The sequence below is a fragment of the Bombina bombina genome, chromosome 5, assembly GCF_027579735.1.
Source record: "Bombina bombina isolate aBomBom1 chromosome 5, aBomBom1.pri, whole genome shotgun sequence".
NCBI lineage: Eukaryota > Metazoa > Chordata > Amphibia > Anura > Bombinatoridae > Bombina > Bombina bombina.
The window spans coordinates 135,510,020-135,533,649 of NC_069503.1; the positions used below are offsets into that span (position 1 = coordinate 135,510,020).

At 41.1% G+C, this 23,630-nt stretch overlaps 1 protein-coding gene across 1 annotated transcript in view; it reads left to right on the forward strand.

The window, feature by feature from the left end:
* The first annotated feature begins 3,094 nt into the window (after nucleotides 1-3,094).
* CNBD2 (cyclic nucleotide binding domain containing 2) overlaps nucleotides 3,095-23,630 on the forward strand; it is a 162,920-nt gene continuing 142,384 nt past the window's right edge. Inside the window, exons 1-5 of the mRNA XM_053715651.1 lie at nucleotides 3,095-3,192; nucleotides 3,991-4,531; nucleotides 14,873-15,022; nucleotides 17,365-17,433; nucleotides 21,548-21,711. Coding sequence (XP_053571626.1) covers nucleotides 3,095-3,192; nucleotides 3,991-4,531; nucleotides 14,873-15,022; nucleotides 17,365-17,433; nucleotides 21,548-21,711 — 1,022 coding nt within the window. The remainder of the gene's footprint in view (nucleotides 3,193-3,990; nucleotides 4,532-14,872; nucleotides 15,023-17,364; nucleotides 17,434-21,547; nucleotides 21,712-23,630) is intronic.

Genomic DNA, 23,630 nt, shown 5'->3' on the forward strand with positions numbered 1-23,630 from the left:
CGGGCTGTAACTCAGGTAAGGAGTAACGAATCATGCCACTTTTTGGACTGTGACATCTGGGGACCGAGGAGCTTTCAAATAACACCCTGGAAGTGCCACCACCCCTGTGTCCTTTATGTCCTCTGTGGGACTGTGGCTGCTATGGCAGGCGCCAACCTGTCTGGAGGGGCGGGAATGGTGGGAGATTTGGGAGCAAGATTAAACCCTGTGTTTGTGTATAAAAGTAGTGTGTGTTTTCCAATAAAATCAGTTCTTGTTTCACCTGAATGCTAGTCTGTCTAGTTATTTGGGTGGACTCCTGCTATAAACACTTTCTCCACTACATGGCAGGTTCCAGGCATCTGAAGGATCTATTGGCGGAGCTACCCAGTCAGGGTAGCCGGGATCCGTCACAGTGGTGGCAGCGGTGGGATGCTTTTGATTACCTGGAACATCCAAACCACCACCTGAAGTCCTTGCTGGATGGAAAAATATCACAGGCTCTGGAAGGATGAACTGCAGAGTTTATTGCAAGCCTGAGGAGGAGTAGCTGGTAACAAGACAAAAACTGCACTCGTAGCTGAGGTGATGGGTGATCAGGCTAACGAGCTGGCGGGTGGGTCGCATGACAACCAAAGCAGTAGACGACCCAGTACCGCCTCAACCCCAGAGAACACCATGTCGGATCTCCAGAGGCAGATCTAGTGCGACCACTAAGGTACACTTGATGGAGCTGCAGAAGTCTATGGGGGGAATTGTGCCGGACCCCCTAGCTTCTCCTACCAGACCCAAGAAGCTACCCCATGCTGCCTTCTGGGCTTTCCAGGATGATGGAATGGAGGAGATCAACTGCTATCTTCAGCTGTTTGAGACCCAGTGTCGGTTGCATGGGGTCGCCAATGCCGACCGAGTCACTATCCTGCTCCCGAAATTGTCCGGCAGGGCTTTGGAGGCTTTCCACACTGTACCCACGGAAGACCAAGCCAACTATGATCAGGTGAGAGAGCGCATCCTTGCCCGGTATGGACTCATGTCGGAGGCACACCGACTGAAGTTCAGAGAACTGAAAAGACAAGAGGGACAGCCCTATACAGAGTGGACCCACCGGTTAGCCTGGTCTTTGGACGCATGGTTCACAGGTTGCAACATAACCACTCTTGGTGAAGTGGTACAGCTAGTTCTTTTGGAGCAGTTTTATAACCGCACTCTGGCAGAGGTACAGGACTGGGTCAAGGACAAAAGACCTACGACAGCTGACTAAGCAGCCTCCCTGGCAGATCAGTATGTGGATGCCCAGTGCCAGGCGGCCCCAGAACGCCCACCCGTACCCTGCTCTGCTACCACTCCTGCTCGACCCCCAACAGCCCCAAGCCTGGCCGGCTCCTGTTTCCCCGGCCGGGGCCAGCAATACAGGGGGGTTCTACAAGTGTGGACAACTCGGCCACTTCCAATGGTTCTGTCCAACAAAGCTAAAAAAAACAGCCCAGCAGCCGAGGAACTCCTCCTCGGCTCAGTGGGGGACCACTCCACCCAGGACCTACCAGGCCACTGCCCACTGCGCCTATGTGGCGGGTCCTGATAGCTATGCAGAATGGCCAGATGAAAAAGTTGGCGTTCTGCATGAAATCAGCTTGGTGACCCAAGATAACCGCTGGCACCATCACCAGGACATCTGAGTCAATGGGCAGGCGGCCCAGGGATTAAGGGCCACTGGCGCCACTGTCTTCCTGATCCAACCCCACTTAGCCTCCACATCCAGTCGAACCCAGGAGGACCCTTGCCATTCAGGTGGCTGGAGGAGCCGTGTTACATACCCCCACAGCTTGGGTACATCTGAACTGGGGAGCCAGCTCCCATGATGTAGAGGTGGGCGTCATGCAACAGCTACCAGCCGAGGTCTTGTTGGGAAATGACCTCTGACACCTGGCCTCAGTCTTTGTGGGGAATAACTCCCCGGATGCCTACCCAGTAACCACTCATCAGCTAGCCAGACGCCAAGCTACTGCACCAGCTCCGGGGACCCAGGTGAGACATTCCTACCTGACTTCCCCTTGTCCCGACTTTCCCCCCCAACCCTATCTCCCGACCAAACCCCCTGGGCATCCCCCTCCAACTTTGCCCAGGAGACCCTGAACGACCCGACCATAACCCCTTAACAGGACCAAGTAGAAACTGACCCCCAGGGCCCCGGGTAGGAATGGTTCCAGTGGGAAAGAGGGCTCCTGTACCGGATCTCTGAGAGGAGAAAAGAACCAGTGCCCAAACGTCAGTTGGTTGTACCAAAGAGGTTTCAGTCCGACTTACTGGGGATAAGACATGATATTCCTTTAGCTGGACATTTAGGCCAGTCCAGAACTCACCACCACCTGACCCAAACCTATTTCTGGCCAGGAATTACAGCAGACATTAGGGACTACTGTAAGTCTTGCAAAGTGTGCCAGAAAGTAGGTAAGACCGGAGACCATACTAAGGCCCCCCTGCACCCCCTTCCCATTATTGATGAAACCTTTAGCAGGATTGCAGTCGATATAGTGGGTCCGTTAGCTCGACCCAGCCACTCTGGAAAAAGGTACATCCTTACAGTAGTAGACTATGCCACTAGATACAGGGAGGCAATCCCCTTAGCCAATATCCAGGCGGAGACTATAGCAGATGCAATGCTCTGGATATTCACATGGGTAGGCTTCCCCCGGGAGGTGATTTCTGATCAGGGAACGCTGTTCACTGCAGAATTCACCCAGCAATAGTGTAAATTGTGCGGGATCAAACCTCTGCATAGTGCCCCCTACCATCCCCAGATGAATAGGTTCAACGGGACACTTAAGCAGCTGCTTAGGACGTTCTGGGCCACTCAAAAGGACTGGGAACGATTCCTGCCACACCTCCTCTTTGCATATAGAGAGGTGCCCCAGGAATCCACAGGCTTCTCCCCCTTTAATTAGTATATGGCTGGAAGATAAGGGGACCCCTTGATTTATTAAGAGCCCATTGGGAAGGGACTACAGGGGGGGAAAAACACTCAGTTGGGGGGTACGTTCTTCAGCTCAGGGACCGACTGAAAGATCTCACCGAACAGGTGCGAGAGAACCTTCAGGTCGCCCAACGTAACCAAAAGATGTGGTACGACCCAAATGCTCGTTCCCGAACCATGACAGTAGGACATAAGGTCCTTGCCCTGAAGCCTGTCAAAACAGACAAGCTACAGGCCTCCTGGTAAGGACCCTACAGGGTAGTGGAACAACTGAATGACACCACCTACCTGGTCACCAAATGCTCAGATGACTGGATCCACCGGACCTTTCATATGAACATGTTGAAGGCCTATGTAGAAAGGGCCAAGGATGTAGCCACTATCTAGTCTTCCAATGCCAGAGCTCCCCGGATCAGGTGAGACCCCCCAAGGCGTGGCCGACATACCCCTAGACGAGAGGCTAGGGACTGCACAGAGAATCCGACACCTCCTGGAAGAGAGACAAGATATGTTCTCTACTGTCCCTGGGTACACCACAACGGCCATACACCGAGTGGAGACCCTGGGACAGGCTCCTCAGGGACAGGCATCCTACAGGGTTCCAATGGCAGTCAGGGACAGCATGCACCATGAACTCTGGGGAATGCTGGACCTTGGTGTTGTTAAACTGTCCAGCAGCCCCTGGGCCTCCCCGGTGGTGTTAGTACCCAAAAAGGAGGGGCTACCCGGTTCTGCATCGACTACTGTGAGCTCAATGACAGAACCACCACTGATGCCTACCCTATGCCCTGAGTCGATGACCTATTAGATAGAATTGCCTGTGGCAACTTCCTAACCACCTTTGACCTCTGCAAGGGATACTGGCAGATCCCTTTAGACCCTAAGTCTGCCTTCATCACCCCCTTCAGCCTCTACCAGTTCAAAGTAATGCTGTTTGGGATGAAGAACGCTCCAGCCACCTTCCAAAGGATGGTGGATCGTCTACTGGATGGCCTCCAGGACTATGCCTGTGCATACCTGCACGACATCGCCATCTATAGCGACACCTGGAAGAGCCATTTGGTCCACTTAGGTGTCATTTTAGATTGCCTCAGAGCAGCCGGGCTGACTCTGAAGCCCGATAAATGTACCATTGGTCGCTCAGAGGTCCAGTACCTAGGCCACCAAGTGGGCTACGGAAAGCAGTGGCCAGAGCCAGGTAAAGTTGAGGCAGTGGCCAACTGGCCCACTCCCCGAACCAAAATCCAAGTGCTAGCATTCCTGGGAACAGCCGGTTACTACCAAAGATTTGTCCCCCTGACAGACCTGACCCTTAAACGACTGCCCCGACAGGTCCTGTGGTCCCCCAAGTGCGAAGCTGCCTTCCAGAGCCTTAAGTCTGCCTTAGTCTCTGCTCCAGTACTGGCAGCTCCTATCCCCACCAAACGTTTTTCTGTCCACACAGATGCCTCCATGTTCGGGTTGGGAGCTGTGTTAAGCCAGGCAGATGAAGAGGGGCAGGACCACCCCGTAGCCTACATTAGTAGAAAGCTGTTACCCAGAGAGGTAGGCTACGCAGCGGTGGAGGAATGTCTGGCCCTGGTATGGGCCCTGAGAAGCTAAAGCCCTACCTCTATAGGAGACCCTTCACCATCCTCACCGACCACAACCCCCTCATATGGCTTAACAGAGTTTCCGGAGACAATGGAAGATTGTTGCAGTGGAGTTTAGCCCTGCAGCCATTGACATTGACATTCAGTATAGGCCGGGAAAAACCGATGGAAATGCCGAACTGGAAGGGGGGAGTTGTCACGGATACCTGGCTGCAAGGGTTAAACCCCTACCCCCTACTACCTCACCCCCTCTCATTTCTCAGCGGATTTGGGCTCCTTAGAGCAACCGTGATCCCCAGACCTGCTTTTTTTAATGTGAACTTTGTCACACCTATCAGTGCCATAGAGGGCCTTGAATGTGAGACAAGATTTTGTGTTTTATCTCTGACCGGGAAAACCCTTCTAGGTTGGCCGGGCTCCTGGAACTGCCGGCCGGCCGCACTGCAACAGATACCCGTCTAACCCCTCTCAGGCTAGCCGGGATCCTGGAACTCCCAGTTGGCTGCTTCCCACTGGACACCCTTTAACTTTACCCCTGGTCTCTCCAGCGGCCCTTTGCCTTACAGCTCTACTCTTTTGGGGATTGGTAGTCCCTAGGGAGGACAAGAGGTGGGGTGATTGTCGGAGGGGAGCTCCTTTGGGAACCAGCGGTTTTAGACACCCCTACCCCCCTATCTTTACCGTGCTTTAACTCTGGTCCCCAGTAACGGATCACTATTTGGTCTGTGGCATCTGGGGACCGAGAGCTTTCAAATAATACCCTGGAAGTGCCGCCGCTCTCCCGGGATCACCCCGAAACCACCACCTCTGTTTCCTGGGTTTCTGTGGGACTGTGGCTGCTATGGCAGGTGCCAGCCTGTCTGGAGGAGCGGGAATGGCGGGAGATTTGGGAGCAAGATAAGACCCTGTGTTTGTGTATAAAAGGAGTATGTGTTTTCCAATAAAATCAGTTCTTGTTTCACCTGAATGCTAGTCTGTCTAGTTATATGGGTGGGCTCCTGCTATAATCACTTTCTCTGCTACATAGCGGCAGGTTCCAGGCATCGGGAGGATCCATTGGCGGAGCTACCCAGTCGGGGTAGCTGGGATCTGTCACAGAGAGTATCTGGAGAGGAGTTCTGAGATATAGGTAGGAGCAGTGCCATAGAGGGCCTTGAATGTGAGACAGGATTTTGTGTTTTATTCTGGAGGTTAGAGGAAGTCAGTGAAGGGATGGGCAGAGAGGTGCACCAGATGATGGAGTTGCAATAGTCAAAGCTGGAAATAATAAGAGAGTGGACTAAAATCCTAGTTGTTTCATGTGTGAAGAAGTGGTACATTTTTTTTACATGTTTTTAAGGTATACATAACAGGAATTGTCCAAAGACTGGTTGTGGGGAGTGAAAGAAAGATCTGAGTCAAGTGTGACCCGAAAACATTGGGCATGTGAGGTTGGGTTAAAGGGACATAAACCAAGTTGGGATAGAGACAAAATATAATATGTACTTTTTACTTTACCTGCAAATTTATACTGCAGTGCCTCGCCATTAACCATTTCTTTTTAGTTTCTGAATTGTACAGCTCTAACTCCCCCCACAAATGTTGTTCTATGTCTGTATCTATATCTACATTTGCTTTTAGTAGAATTCAGCCCTGTACAGTCATCTGCTGGAGCATGCTTAGAAGTCAGTAAGCTGATGTGAAATACAATGCCTGTGTTTCTGATGCTAAACACTGATAAGGGTGTGAATCAGACTAATCCAGGCAGCATGGCTATGTAACTAATTTTGCTTATTTTAAAATTAATTTAAGATACTTGCCAGCAATTTTTAAACATTTTTTTTATGCAAACTATTTTTACTTAATTAACCCTTTTAGGATATGCACAGATCTCAACATGTTTTATGGGACTTTAATGATGTTATTATCAACTAAAAAGTAGAGATTTTGGAAGAAGGGGGAGAGATAATAAGCTTAAGGTTATGAGACAGTAAGTGACACATGTTGGCAAAGGAGGTGATAGGTCTGGTGCAGAGAGGTAGATTTGGGTATCAGCATACAAATGATATTGAAGCCTGTGTGACTTTATTAAGGAGCCTAAGGATGACCTAAGGAGTATGTATAAATTGAGAAGAGAAGGGTACCACGGACAGAGGCTTGTGGAAACCCGACAGAAAGTGATAAAGCGGCCGAGGACATGCCAGAGAAGGCGACACTAAAGGAGGTAGGAGGAGAACCACACAAGGGCTGTGTCGCAAATGCCAAAGGATTGGAAGGATTGGAGCAAGAGAGGGTGGTCAATGGTGTCAAAGGCTACAGGCAGATATGGAAAAGGATTAGCAGAGGGAAGTGGCCTTTTGAATTTGCTGTAATTAGGTCATTAGTAACCTTAATGATTGCAATCTCTGTGGAGTGTTGGTGGCAAAATCCAGATTGCAATGGATCAAGGAGGGAATTTAATGTGAGGAAATGGGATAACGTGTATATACAAGCCATTGCAGAAGTTTTGAGGCAAGGGGGAGTAGGGAAATAGGGCGGTAGTTGGATGAGGATATTGGATTGAAAGAAGATTTTTTGAGGATAGGTGTGATTAGTCCTTGTTTAAGAGATGAGGGAAATATACCATCTGAGGGAGAAATTGAAGATATGCATGAGGATTGGAGTAAGAGTAGAAGAGAGGAAGGGCAGTAGTTTTGAGGGGATGGGATTCAGGGGACAGGTACAAGAAATTAGTTTGGATGACCATAAGTAGAGTAGGGTTGGTTGTGTGGCATTGTGCGTGTGATCCCTCATTTTACTTAGAAAACCAGGATATTTATAGGAAAGGGAATGCTCCAGAAGAGACAGTGGGGCAGAACTCTCACACTGTGACAATCCCACAATATGTGGGGCAGTTAGGGCTCTATTAGAGAGGGGGGGGACTTTATTGTATCTACCTTACAGAATAATATTGAGCTGGTGAAATAGAGATGTTGGTAAGGATGATGAAGTCAGAGAGACCCCTTAGTGAATTTTGCCCATGGGCACCAACTATTTTGCTTAGACTGTAATCTCTTATAGAAGCAGTCACCCAACCCAATCTGTGCCAGATGGCATATTATATTGCTGTTATCATGTTTATTTATCCATTGGCCCCTTATGTATTGTGTTGTAGAAAACACAGGGACTCCACCCTCAATTCCTCTTTATTAAAAGACTTTGGTATAAAACAAGTTATCAATATACAATAAACAATATGTTGAAAGCACAAACAGATAAACATACATCTGTTACACAGATTACCAAGGAAGCAGTAGTTTATACTTGTAGAATATACAAGTAGGTGATGTGCTAATCATCAAGAGAATAATACTCCATATACAAATAACTAAAATGATAAAGAACAATATAAAACACATTTTTTTATAAAAACTCAACTGGTATCTAAAAATCATCAGTACTCAGTGGAAACAATATATAAAGTGTCATTTAATAAATTTACATTGGAAATAAGGATGATATTACAGGAGTCATTCTTAAGTAATCAATGACTCCAGATTAGTCATCAGAAGCCATCCTGAAGTTTGCCCACATGTCGAAATATTTAGATGAGATGAGTCTAGAGTCATTCACTGGCTGTTCATGTGAAGTAATCACTAAGGTAATCTGCTAATCATTCTGAAGTCATCACCCAGAATGTTTTACCTTAGCTGATGACTTTAGAGCCTGATGATGTCTGATAATTGGCAAAGGATTTCTAAAGTAGTTTGATGATCATCAAATTACTCCAGGATGGTCTCTAAAGTAATCCTGTTTCTCTTGGGTTAATACCAAGTTTGGTTTTAATTTGCCTCCTCCACAGGCCTGACAAAAACGCTGGCACTTTGTATTGGTTAATAAAAGCTGAGGGAGGTATTTGTGGGGTAACAGTGTGTTCTGCAGTCAGTACAGCTTTAGTTATTTGCACGGAGGAGTAGGCTATATATTGTGCAGACTCTATACATCATATATGAATAGGGTTGCCACCCAGGGATAGGCAAGGTGTCCGTACACGGACACTGGTGTCCGTGACTAGCCCTTGCAGTGTCCGCCACAACCTTAGTATATATTTTCTTTCTGATTAAAAAAAATAAAATATGTAGTGTGAATAAAGATAGTGGCTTGTCAAAAGACTGCTAGTGATATTGGGTGATACGTTATGGAATAAAGTCTGAGTGAAATACTGGATGTGTATCTGCATCTGTATAATAACACCCAGCTCTATACAAAGACACAGTAGTGAAACTGGCACATGCGTATAGACAGACAAGGGCTGGTTATAGAATCAGTGGTATCTGCATCAGTATAATAACACCAAGCACTCTATAATGACACAGTAGTGATACTGGCACATGGGTATAGCAAGACAAGGGCTGGTTATAGGGTCAGTGGTATCTGCATCAGTATAATAACACCCAGCACTATATAATGACACAGTAGTGACACTGGCACATGGGTATAGACAGACAAGGGCTGGTTATAGGGTCAGTGGTATCTGCATCAGTATAATAACGACCAGCGCTATATAATGACACAGTAGTGACACTGGCACATGGGTATAGCCAGAGGAGGGCTGGTTATAGGATCAGTGGTATCTGCATCAGTATAATAACACCCAGCGCTATATAATGACACAGTAGTGACACTGGCACATGGGTATAGACAGAGGAGAGCTGGTTATAGGATCAGTGGTATCTGCATCAGTATAATAACACCCAGCGCTATATAATGACACAGTAGTGACACTGGCACATGCGTATAGCCAGAGGAGGGCTGTTTATAGCATCAGTGGTATCTGCATCAGTATAATAACCCCCAGCGCTATATAATGACACAGTAGTGACACTGGCACATGCGTATAGCCAGAGGAGGGCTGGTTATAGCATCAGTGGTATCTGCATCAGTATAATAACCCCCAGCGCTATATAATGACACAGTAGTGACACTGGCACATGCGTATAGCCAGAGGAGGGCTGGTTATAGCATCAGTGGTATCTGCATCAGTATAATAACCCCCAGCGCTATATAATGACACAGTAGTGACACTGGCACATGGGTATAGCCAGAGGAGGGCTGATTATAGGATCAGTGGTATCTGCATCAGTATAATAACACCCAGCACTATACAAAGACACAGTAGTGACACTGGCACATGCGTATAGCCAGAGGAGGGCTGGTTATAGCATCAGTGGTATCTGCATCAGTATAATAACACCCAGCGCTATATAATGATACAGTAGTGACACTGGCACATGCGTATAGCCAGAAGAGGGCTGGTTATAGAATCAGTGGTATCTGCATCAGTATAATAACACCAAGCACTATATAATGTACAGTAGTGACACTGGCACATGGGTATAGCCAGACAAGGGCTGATTATAGGATCAGTGGTATCTGCATCAGTATAATAACACCAAGCACTATATAATAATGTTTTTAATTTCAAATGTACCTTGGTTTCCTTCACTAAGGTCTGTACTTTGGAAAATGTCCGCCACAGCTTTTGTCTGTGCCTATCCCTGTTGCCACCTCAGCTATGTTTTCCAGGACAGTTATGAGTTATACATGCTGCAGGGTGCGCAGAGAGGAACATGTATTCTCCCTCTGGACATAACATGAACAGTGTTGCTGGATTGCAAAATACATGTTCCTCCCTGCACACACTGCAGTATGTATAACTCATAACTGTCCAGGAAAACATGGCTGAGGTGGCAACCTTATATATGAACCAAGTTCTAAACCGCGAACATTGCGCTGTGATGTTATGTCTAGCTTTGTTTATATTACAAGTGGAGTACAAAAATGTTAGCACTTTTGTTCATTAACATCACTCAAGCATAATCAATAGGACTCATATTACAAGTTATTTTTTAGTGCTTGAGCAGCAGTCTACATATCAGATTACATTGGGTGCACTAAATCCCTCACATAATGTAATTCTATGGATATCACTCACATGCTAAGCTAAAGGGGCATCATTATTGCAATTCTTCATGGAATTCTGTGCTGCACTATTAATAATAAGTGTTTACTTCAGGTCTTAAAAAGCACAAGATTTTTACAGTGGTATTTTTAATTGCAATTAAGTACAACATTTAAATAACCACTTGCAATATGAGCTCACTGATAACATTCCCTGAGATATCCATAAAAAGTATAAGATGCTAAAAAAAAATAGTCACTTTAAGATGCTTTGGCTAAAATATTTAATCCACTTAATTGGAGCATATTTATGTTGTAAGATTTTATTATGCTTTTGTATTATATAAGATACATTATAACAATGTATGGAAACATTTGTATATTTTGTATATACAAATAATATTTTCTCAATAAATATTGGATTAAAAAAATGCACTTCTAATATCAGATTGTGTGTTATCCTATGTGCGAGGTTGCGCAAAAGATAACTTACTCTATTGATTGCACTCCACTTGTAATCTAGCCTGTTGTGTATAAAGAAATAACACATTTTTTGGACCATCTCATATTGCTTTTTTCCACACTACTAATTACAAATTCCCATTCTGTAGATATTCAGTAGTACCGTTGTCATCTTTATATAACATTGCTGGCCTTTCTCTTTTCCATAATAAATGTGGTGATCACTGACATCCATACATGGGGGTCCATCCGATAAAAATCGTCGCCCGCAAAAGCCAGCGACGCCAATATTTGCGCGGGTTTGGTATCACATATACGGCGTAACCTAGTAGTTTTTTGGGCTATAGTCAGGTATACCAAACCAGTGCAGTTTGGTATCCAATATGCAGCGTAAGGACTTACGTGGCGAAAATGGAGAAAACTTACTCCATTTTCACCTCGCCACAAAAAGCAGCCATAAGAAGCCTCACGCTGACTATTGGAGCCCCGTAACTCCCTAAACTGGCTGCTAAAACAAACCTAACACCTAATGCATGCGCAATGTCTATCTCCCTGTCAACCGCGATCTTCTAAAATAAACCTAACGCATGCGCAATGTCTATCTCCCTGTCAACCGCGATCTTCTAAAATAAACCTAACACCTAACGCATGCGCAATGTCTATCTACCTGTCAACCGCGATCCCCCCCCCCCCCGAAATCCCTAATAAAGTTATTAACCCCTAAACCGCCGCTCCCGGACCCCGCCGCCATCTACATAAACTAACCCCCTACTGTGAGCCCCTAAAACCGCCGCCATCTACCTTATCTATCCCCTAATTAGAACCCCTTACACCGCTGTCATCTACCTTATCTATCCCCTAATCTGACCCCTTACACCGCCGCCACCTATATAAAAATTATTAACCCCTAATCTAATCCCCCTATACCGCCGCCAGCTATATTAATATTATTAACCCCTAATGTAAGCCCCTTACACCGCCCCCATCTCTATTAAAATGATTAACCTCTAATTTAATCTACCTACCCCGCCGCCAGCTATATTATCTATAATAACCCTAAGTATATTATAGTTAATATAGGTATTACATTATATATATTAACTATATTAACCCTAATTATATTAGGGTTAATATAGTTACTATAGTATTTATATTAACTATATTAACTCTATCTAACCCTAACACCCCTAACTAAATTTATATTAAATTAATCTAATTCATTTATAAACTAAAATATTCCTATTTAAATCTAAATACTTACCTATAAAATAAACCCTAAGATAGCTACAATATAATTAATAATTACATTGTAGCTATGTTAGGGTTAATATTTATTTTACAGGTAAATTGTTAATTATTTTAACTAGGTATAATAGCTATTAAATAGTTATTAACTATTTAATATCTACCTAGTTAAAATAATTACCCAATTACCTGTAAAATAAATCCTAACCTAAGTTACAAATACACCTACACTATCAATAAATTAAATAAACTACAAACATCTATCTAAAAATACAATTAAATTAACTAAACTAAATTACAAAAAAAAACAAACACTAAATTACAAAAAATAAAAAAAAATTACAAGATTTTTAAGCTAATTACACCTATTCTAAGCCCCCTAATAAAATAATAAACCCCCAAAATAAAAAAAAAATCCCTGCCCTATTCTAAATTAAACAAATTTCAAAGCTCTTTACCTTACCAGCCCTTAAAAGGGCCTTTTGTGGGGCATGCCCCAAAGAATTCAGCTCTTTTGCATACAAATACAATACCCCCCCCATTACAACCCACCACCCACATACCCCTATTCTAAAACCACCCAAACCCCCCTTAAAAAAGCCTAACACTACCCCCCTGAAGATCTCCCTACCTTGTCTTCACCACACCGGGCCGAACTCCTGATCCGATCCGGGCGATGTCTTCCTCCAAGCGGCAAAGAAGAATTCTTCCTCCGGCGATGTCTTCCTCCAAGCGGCAAAGAAGAATTCTTCCTCCGGCGATGTCTTCCTCCAAGCGGCAGCAAAGTCTTCATTCTTCCGGCGGCATCTTCAATCTTCTTTCTTCGCTCCGCCGCCACGGAGCATCCATCCCGGACGACTACTGAACTACGAATGAGGTACCTTTAAATGACGTCATCCAAGATGGCGTCCGCCAAATTCCGATTGGCTGATAGGATTCTATCAGCCAATCGGAATTAAGTTAGAAAAATCTGATTGGCTGATTGAATCAGCCAATCAGATTCAAGTTCAATCCGATTGGCTGATCCAATCAGCCAATCAGATTGAGCTCGCATTCTATTGGCTGATCGGAACAGCCAATAGAATGCGAGCTCAATCTGATTGGCTGATTGGATCAGCCAATTGGATTGAACTTGAATCTGATTGGCTGATTCAATCATTATTATTTTTTAACATATAATGTCATAATATATATTTTTTAACATATAATGTCATAATATATATTTTTAATTACATCTTGATATTGGATATATATTCCCAATCAATTATGCATCAGTACCTAAGTTGGCAAAGAAATGTAAGGTATCAGAACTCACAAAGGGGATCTGAGATAAGAGAATATCCCATGACAAATATGGAGTCGAGAGCGAAAATCCGGAAGTGACGTCATATATTTAGCATCACTCCAGGTTTCGCTTTCAATCTCGCCCACGTGTAACTTCCGGTGCGGCGCAACAGGGGGTTGTTTGGAGATGGCGTGTACATACACACCTCCATTATAGCAAAACAACATTGGAGGGCTAGAACACATTGAAGCAATACTTCCGGGTAAAAGAATCCCGGAAGAGAAGCAATTTTGGTGCCATTATTTTTGGCGGTTTTGGGCCCAAACAGCCTATTTAAGACAGGACCATATAGAGCCATATCAGTCTTGAGAAAGATCCAGCAGGATCGAAACGCGTAGATCGTATACTGATATTGAAGGCTCAGGTCCCCAATCGGTGAGTTCTATACCATTTAAGCCACATTTGGATAGGCATATTGCACTATGTTTGTTTATTTTCTTCTATTTAGGACATAGAAGAATCTGTGAATTTCTGTGAATATCGACATTTGGACTAAAGGAACACTAGGATTTAAACATCATTTAAAAGAATATCGACATCAACACACACCGGATATAAACTGTCACATAAAGAACATCAGATTGAACTAAGACTTTTCTCACAATTATATATATATATATTTTTTACACGATTTTGTCACTATTTGCAAGGATATCCACACTAAAGCCTTTAAGGTGTACACCGGCTTTTATTTTGTTTTTTGTTTTTTTGTTTTTTGAAAAACATTTTTATTCAAAAAATTTTTTTTTTCCTTTTTTATTCACTTTTTATACATTTTCAACTTTTTCAAGGATTACCACCTTTTATTGTTTACTTTTTTAAGGATTATCACGTTATCACATATATTGGAAATTCACGTATGTTGTTTTTTATCTTATGTGTTTTTTACCTTATGGCTGAAAAGTCTCTTAAGGTCTGAATTACATACTGTGAACCAGAAAATTCAAATTATCTGCAAAGTGATCCTATATTCATATTGTGAGGTATAGATACATGCCCATATAGAGATATATGGTCAGACAGAGAGTTATACGTTCATATAGAGATTTATGTTCAATTAGGGTTAATACTATAGTATATACTCTTATTACCTAAACATCAGGGTAAAAGTGTATACACCTTTGCTTACCGATTCTATATTGTAAGATATTGTTTTTAACACTGTTTTTAACATTGTAAAATAAATATTGTATAATAAATACGTATTTTTAAAAAACCATTTATAAATATTTGGTTTAGTCTAAATACTTTTGACTCTACTCAGCTAAGATTCCTATTAGGGATCCTAAGCGCTCCTATAGCTGTTCAAACTTCTTCTGTAATTAATTTCACCCTGGCTGTATCCTCTTTTATTTGCAGCACCTCTGGGATGTAGTTCACAAGGTAATATTTCTGCAAAAGGTCATTCGGACCATTATCCATAATGCAGAGGAGGCTCGGGGCTCATCATTCTGGGGAGCAGTCCAAGTGTCCAACTTCCCATCCGAGGAGACAACCTATGAAGAAGAGGTGAATAATCTTAAAGCATATTAGTAGTAACTTAGTTAACAACTAGTGCTGCAGAACCTTAAAGGGACATTAAACCCAACTTTTTCTTTCATAATTCAGATAGACCATGCCATTTTAAACAACTGTCTAATCTACTTCTATTATCAAAATGTCTTACTCCTCTTGGCATCTTTTGTTCAAAAGCAGTAACTTAAAGGGACACTCAAGTTAAAATAAACTTTAATGATTCAGAATGAGCATGCAGTTTTAAGACACTTTCCAAATTACTTCCATTATCAAATTTTGCACAGTCTTTTTATATTCACATGTTCTGTGGAACAAGATCCTACTGAGCATGTGCACAAGCTCACTGGATATATGTATACTAGTCTGTCACATGATACAGGGGTCCGGAAAATGGGAGAAAAAAAATAATTTGTAAAAAAAAAAAGCAGTTTAAATCATAATGTTTGGGCTGGATATGCCCCCAGGGCCGGTACTTTGAGACCACTGCTTTAAAGAGACATGAATCACTTCAACATTATAATTTAAACAGCTTAAATTAATTATGTATAGAAAAAACTTTCCCATATAATTTTATTTACTTTGTCCCCCTTCCTGTAATTTAAGTCTGTGCACACAACACTGTCATCACAATTCTCACCCTACTGCATATCTGTCCATAATGAGTCCCAGCAGAGATAAGATACTGCTAAACAAGGAAATAACTGTGGCTAACCTTGTCTACTTCAGTACCAAGTCGAAATAGTCTATTCCAAATGGAAAATGGTTAAGCCATTGAAAAACAACTGCAGGAAATGATGGGTTAAAGGGACAGTGCACTGTAAAATTGTTATTTCCTTTAATGTGTTTCCAATGATTTGTTATACCAGCCGAAGAGCATACAATGCACGAGAAATAGATTATTTGGGTTTAGTTTTGTATATGAAATAGCTGGTTTTGTTCTTTGAAACCACAGCCCATTAACATGGGGTAAGCTTTCAGGGAAATCAGATCTCTCAAAAAGCATGTGTTTGTACAGAAAGTTATAAAATAATGAGAACAATTGAAAATTAACATTTTATTACTTATCTCTCTTACCCCCACTCGGACTGTAATTTCTCCTGTAAGCTATATTTACATAGCCATTTTATAGCCAATACTTCAGTATAGGTAATGATACTACAGGCATAATCATCATTTCAAAGGTTTTCACACTTGGACAATATGCTAATTGATTTCATGACAACAGAAAACTCCTGTAATTATCAGGGGTTTAATGACTCTTTAAAGGGACAGTCTAGTCCAAAATAAACTTTCATGATTCAGATAGGGCATGCAATTTTAAACAATTTTCCAGCTTACTTTTATTACCAATTTTGCTTTGTTCTGTATTCTTAGTTGAAAGCTAAAGCTAGGAAGTTCATATGCTAATTTCTAAGCCCTTGAAGGCCGCCTCTTCTCTCAGGGCATTTTGACAGTTTTTCACCACTAGAGGGTGTTAGTTCATGTGTGTCATATAGATAACACTGTGCTCATGCACGTGGAGCTCCTAGGAGCCAGCACGGATTGGCTAAAATGCATGTCTGTCAAAAGAACTGAAATAAGGGGCTAGTTTGCAGAGGCTTAGAAACAAGGTAATTACAGAGGTAAAACGTGTATTTATATAACTGTGTTGGTTATGCAAAACTAGGGAATGGGTAATAAAGGGATTATCTATCTTTTAAAACAATAAAAATTCTAGTGTAGACTGTCCCTTTAAGCGTTGCAAGCTCAGGGTAGGTAATGGAGATCAGTTTGTGTTTACCAATAGGACTGCAAGAGAGAGCGTCACAAGCTGAGACTGGAGATAGTGGAAAGGAAGGAGTTGGATAACTTTGTCTGGTTTTCAGCAATTGTTCTGATAAGCCACTGACACTTCTCATCTCATACCCAACACATCTTTCTTCACTATAGCTCAGTAGTTAATGTATAGTCCAGAGTAAAATGCTTCTCTTTCTTAGTGATGACAGAAAATGTTAGTACAATGTCCCTTTAACATGCTTAGCGTTATACAATGCAATGTTATATATTGTTGCAAACCGTTCTGTCATAGACTGCTAAAGACACATGCACGCTACTGAGCTCCTATGAGCATACCTAGGTTTTCTCTTCAACAATGGATACGAGGAAAATGAAACACATTAGATAACAGAAGTCAATTGGAATTTTATTTTTTAAATTGCATGTTCCATCTAAATAATGAAAGTTCCATTTTGATGTTAACCGTCCCTTTAAAGAGACACAATTAGTAAACAGATTCCTTTTGCAATAATGAATTTATGTTTTTGTTATACATTTCTGTCTAATGTTTATATTTACAGGATAAAAACAAGAGAAGAAATAAAGTGTCCCTTGCATTTGATACGAAGGTGTTCAAAAGTCAGTATGAGGTGAGGAAGCCGTTTGTAATTACTAAACTCATATCTTGCCATTGCTATGTTTGTGAATTGTATTTTTTAATGTTGTGTTCCTTGGCAACACTAATTGATTATTTGCAAATAACGTCAGTTTGACACCCCTGTATACTTGAAAACTATGTATTGTTTAAAAAGATAGATAATCCCTTTATTTACCACTAGGCGATAAGCCTGCCCAGGGGGCAGTCTATGTTTTAAAAAATACACACCCCCAAGCTTAAATTACAAAAAATAAAAAAAAGTAAAATTACAGAAAAAAGTAAACAAAGCTCTTTTCCATCCCAAAAAACACTAATCTAAAAAAAAATAGTCACCCTAAAAAATAAAAAAAAACCTAAGACTAAGCTCCAAATAGGTACTCACCGTTCCTGAAGTCCGGCGGAGAAGGTCTTCTTCCAGGTGGCTCCATCATCTTCTATCTTCATCTGGAACGAAGGCGGCGCAGAGCGGAGGTGCGGAGCTGTCTTTCCCGATGCGTGGATCCTCGGCGGCGCTCCTCAATGGCGATGGTCCTCGGTGGTGGTCCTTATAGGCGTGGAGGCTCCTCTCCATCCGATGTTCGTCGTACACTGAAGATCTAATGCAAGGTACCTCATTCAATTTGGGGTACCTTGCATTCCTATTGGCTGAAATTTTGAAATCAGCCAATAGGATTAGAGCTACTGAAATCTATTGGCTGTTCAAATCAGCCAATAAGATTTCAGTAGCTCTCATCCTATTGGCTGATTTCAAAATTTCAGCCAATAGGAATGTAAGGTACCCCAATAAATATGGGGTACCTTGCATTCAATCTTCAGTGTGCGAAGGATGATCGCATGAAGAGGAGCCTCCACGCCGCCGAGGACTGCTGCTGTTGAGGATCCGTGCATCGGGGAAGCCAGCTCTGCGCCACCTTCGCTCCGGATGAAGATAGAAGATGATGGAGTCGCCTGGAAGAAGACCTTCTCTGCGGGACTTCAGGAACGGTGAGTACCTATTTGGGGCTTAGTCTTAGGGTTTTTTTTTATTTTTTATGGTGGCTTTTTTTTTTAGATTAGTGTTTTTTGGGATGGAAAAGAGCTGATTGCCATTTCAAGGCAGTAAAAAAGCTGAATGCCCTTTTAAGGGGCAATGGGTAGTTTAGTTTTTTTTAGTGTTAGTTTTTATTTTGGGGGGTTTGGTGGGTGGGGGTTTTTTACTGTTCAGGGGGATTTAGTAATTTTTAAATTTAAAAGAGCTATTTAACTTAGGGCAATGCCCTACAAAAGGCCCTTTTAAGGGCTATTGGTAGTTTAGATTAGGGGGTGTTTTTATTTTGGGGGGGCTATTTTATTTTCATAGGGAATAGGTATAATTTTTTTTATTTTTGTTTATTTTTTCTGTAATGTTAGACTTTATTTTTTGTAATTTAATGTCAGGATTTTTTATTTTAATTGTAATTTAATAGTAATTGGGGTTCATTTAGGGGGTGTTAGGTTAGGGGGCTTAGTAATTAAATTAGTTATTTGCGTTGTGGGGGGGTTGGCGGTATAGGGGTTAATATATTAATTAGGTTTATTGCGATGTGGGGGTTTTGCGGTTTAGGGGTTAATAGGTTAATTATGGTTATTTGGGATGTGGGGAGTTGGCGGTTTAAGAGTTAATAGGTTAAATAGGTTTATTGTGATGTGGGGTTTTTGAGGTTTAAGGGTTAATAGATTAATTAGGTTTATTGCAATGTGGGGGGTTGGCGGTTTAGGGGTTAATATTTTAATTATGTTATTTGCAGATTAGGGGTTAATTATTTTATTGTTTTGCGATGTGGGGGTTGGCAGTTTAGGTGTTTGTTAATACTTTGTGCGGGAGGTTAGGTTTTTTTTTTGTTATACTTCGTGCGAGCGGTTCCTTTTTTTTTTTATTTCTTTCGGGTGGTTATGTGTTTTTTAGTTATTTCATGCCGGCGGTTGCATGCTTTTTTTTTTTTTTTAAGGCTTCGGGTTTGCCTACGGCTACGCTGCATCCAGGTGAATTTCGAAAATGGCACGGTGGTGAAAGAATCCACCCTGGCATTTTCGGAATCCACCTGGATGCAGGATTCTTCTGGCTGTGCGCGCAGCCAACATTCTTTTGGCTGCCGCACGCAGCCAACATTCCTTTGAGGATGCGTACGCAACTGGCTACGGACATGTTACAAACGCGATTATAGTATAGATTCTCCAGTTTTGGATAACCAACACACTTATATTAATACACTTTTTACCTCTGTGATTACCTTGTATCTAAGCCTTTGCAGACTGCCCCCTTATCTCAGTCCTTTTGACAAACTTGAATTTTAGCCAATTAATTCAGACTCATAAATAACTCCACGTGAGTGAGCACAATGCTCTGTATATGACACAAATGAACTAGCACTGTCTAACTGTGAAAACTGACAAAATGCACTGAGATAAGAGGCAGCCTTCAATGGTTTAGAAATCAGTTTAAACCTACCTAGGTTTAGCTTTCAAAAAAGAATACTAAGATAACAAAGCAAATTTGAAGATAAAAGTGCATTGGAAAGTTGTTTAAAATCACATAGCCCTATCTGAATTGTGAAATTTTTGTTCCCTTTACGTGATAGCGCACCTTTAGAATTGCTGAATTAAAGTCTGTGGAAAATATCACTTAGATTCCAGACCTGATTCTACAACGTGTAAAGTTTACCATCACTTCAAATGAAACATATACCTCAACATGGTAGCACAAAATTAAAGGGACACTGAACCCAATTTTTTTCTTTTGTGATTCAGATAGAGCATGCGATTTTAAGCAACTTTCTAATTTACTCCTATTATCAATTTTTCTTCGTTCTCTTGCTATCTTCATTTGAAAAAGAAGGCATCTAAGCTTTTTTTTTGGTTTAGGACTCTGGACAGCACTTTTTTATTGGTGGATGAATGTATCCACCAATCAGCAAGGACAACCCAGGTTGTTTACCAAAAATAGGCCGGCATCTAAACTTACATTCTTGCATTTCAAATAAAGATACCAAGAGAATGAAGAAAATGTGATAATAGGAATAAATTAGAAAGTTGCTTAAAATGTCATGCTCTATCTGAATCACGAAAGAAAAAAATTGGGTTCAGTGTCCCTTTAAAAGTTCACATAATTTTATATATTTTTTTAAACAAAACCTGTGTATAATAATTGGGCTAACCTTTGAATACATCATTATGTCTAGTGTTTATTTACTGTTTAATGTTGCGTGAAAACAAAGAGCGTAACATCATTGCCTGATGTACCTTGCGGCACCTGTGGTCATATGATACTTGCAAGCGATTGGACCAGAAACGGCTCCAGTTTTAACAAAAGGAAAATTATGAAAGTAATGAGCTTAAAGGGCCAGTAAATACAGTATATTTGCATAATCAACAAATGCATGATAAAAAGACAATGCTCTAGCACTTCCTATTTATCTAGGGCCAAACGTCCCCTGATGCCCCTGTTTCCGCAAAAACAGCAGTTATAAAGCAACGGTCTTAAGAGCTTCATAAGAGCCTCTGAGGCTGCGGACATCAATCCACCCGATCGCATACGATCGGGTTGATTGACACCCCCTGCTAGCATGTCTGCCAGACAATGATAATTCGGCCCCATAGTCTGAACTTCAAATGAGTACTAGATTTTTTTTTTCTAACAAATTTTAAAGTTATGTCTATTTCTACTCCCACTGCATCATGTGACAGCCATCAGCCAATCACAAATGTATATACGAATATTCTCTGAATTCTTGCACATGCTCATTAGAAAAGTGTAAATATAAAAATAATGTGTACATTTTGTTAATGGAAGTAAATTGGAAATTAGTTTAAAATTGCTGCTATCTGAATCATGAAAGTATAATTTTGAGTTGAGTGTCCCTTTAACCAGAGACACTGTAGATAATTTATTATAGAGGGTTATCATATCTAGCAGCAGAAGATTCTGCCCAGCACAATAAGGGAGTGTGCTGCGCTACACAGAAAGAGAAATACATGTGTGACGCATGAGACATTTGCATTATGGGTAGTAATGTTATATAGAGGAGTTGTGATGTAACTACCCAATGAACAGTAAAATCCATACATATCTTTAATTTCTTACCATGTAGTTTACCTTTCCTGAAAAGGCCATTGAGGTTGCCCTGCTCAGGCCGGAAGAGAGATCGGAACAGGACATTCGCTTTATCCGCAGCATGATGATGGGAATCCTGAGCTTTAGGAGATACAGTACCCAGATGCAGCTTATGCTGGCCAGAGTTGTCTATTACCGGAGGTCAGTAGCAGATGACGCAGCTGTAAAACATAATAGCAAACTTATATAATATAATAAATCATTTGGCACAGTTAAAAAATAAAGGGTCGCTGAAAAAAGTTAAAAAAAATTGTAAAAACTCAAGACATCCAATAAATACATATATGGATGTATAATAAAGCAAACTTTAAAAAACATATTTGTAAAATTAAAAACTAAATATATTTAACTCAAAAAAGAAATGTCTTCTGGGCTTAGTCAATGGTCTTTGTTGTTTTTTCACCTTTTTTAAATTGTTTTTTGCACATAAGACAAGGTAGCAGAGAAAACAAAAAAAAGGGGATCAATCACAGAATATTCATCCATCTCATCAAACAATCATAGTTCGTATCTGTCAAGCACGTAACAGATCTTGGAGGATAATAGGTGGAACCCAGTGGCGTGGGATAGATATAATTTATAGGGCAATGCGTAAGCAGATATAGCCGTATAATCATGCAGACCTTGAGTATAGTTGAACACAGTCACTATATAACAGAGCAGGTAACCACAGCCAATATAGGGAGATCCGTAATCATAGTCGTATAAACAGGCCAGGGGTCGATACAGGTGGCAAAGGTTCATAAGCGGTAAACAGACAGGAAGGTCAGGGCAGGCAGCTATGGTTCATACACGGTAATAACAGGCAGGAAACTGGACACTAGAAACAGAGGTCTGAACACTAGGGAGCTCTGAGCAGCAGTGCTTTATGGGAAACATGGGGTGATTGACAGCCATCAGAGGAGGTGTGGTGTTTGGTGTCATCAGAAGTTCTTTCAGGCATAATAAAATATCAACCTGTGCCCTAAATACATAGATATAGATGAGTAGTAAACAAACATAAAATATTCTTGCAGTAATACCAAGAATAAACTTATTTCTTGCATTTTTCAGTGCTTGATAAAATGTTCCTTCTACTTTATCTTTTTGAAACTCATAAACTAAGCACATATTCAGGTTAAATATCAGTGGACATGAAAGAATTACTGATGACCACCAAAAAAAACTTATACCCTCAGCATCTCTATAAATGAAACACACACAAAAAGAGGGCATAGGTTTCATATATACAGTATCTATAGCAAGTGTGATTTTATTATCATAACATTTCTGTTAATAGGGTATTTCCTCTACCTTCTGTTTAATTCAGAAAAAATCTTATTACAAATATTTTATCCAAAAACGAGGTATTCTTAACCTCATGATATTCCTCACAGACAAAAATATGTAAATATTTAATATTCCAATGTTCTGCACATAGGGGAATAAGTATTTTTAAATAGATATTCCTATATGTATCTGTAAATATTTATACTTAAATATAATTAAAGGGACAGTCTACACCAGAATTTTTATTGTTTTGAAAGATAGATAATCCCTTTATTACCCATTTCCCAGTTTTGCAGAACCAACACAGTTATAATAATATACTTTTAACCTCTGTGATTATCTTGTATCTAAGCCTCAGCAAACTGCCCCTTTTTTCAGTTCTTTTGACAGACTTGCAGTCTAGCCAATCAGTGCCTGCTCCCAGATAACTTCTCGTGCACAAGCACAGTGTTATCTATATGAAATATGTGAACTTACACCCTCTAGTGGTGAAAAACTGTTAAAATGCAATCTGAAAGAGGTGGGCTTCAAGGTCTAAGAAATTAGCATATGAACCTCCTATGTTAAGCTTTCAACTAAGAATACCAAGAGAACAAATCAAAATTGGTGATAAAAGTAAATTGCAAAATTGTTTAAAATTGCATGCTCTATCTGAATCATGAAAGTTTATTTTGGCCTAGACTGTGCCTTTAATTATATATATATATATATATATATATATATATATATATATATATGTACTGTGTGTGTGTGTATGTGTATATATATATATATATATATAAATAAAACAA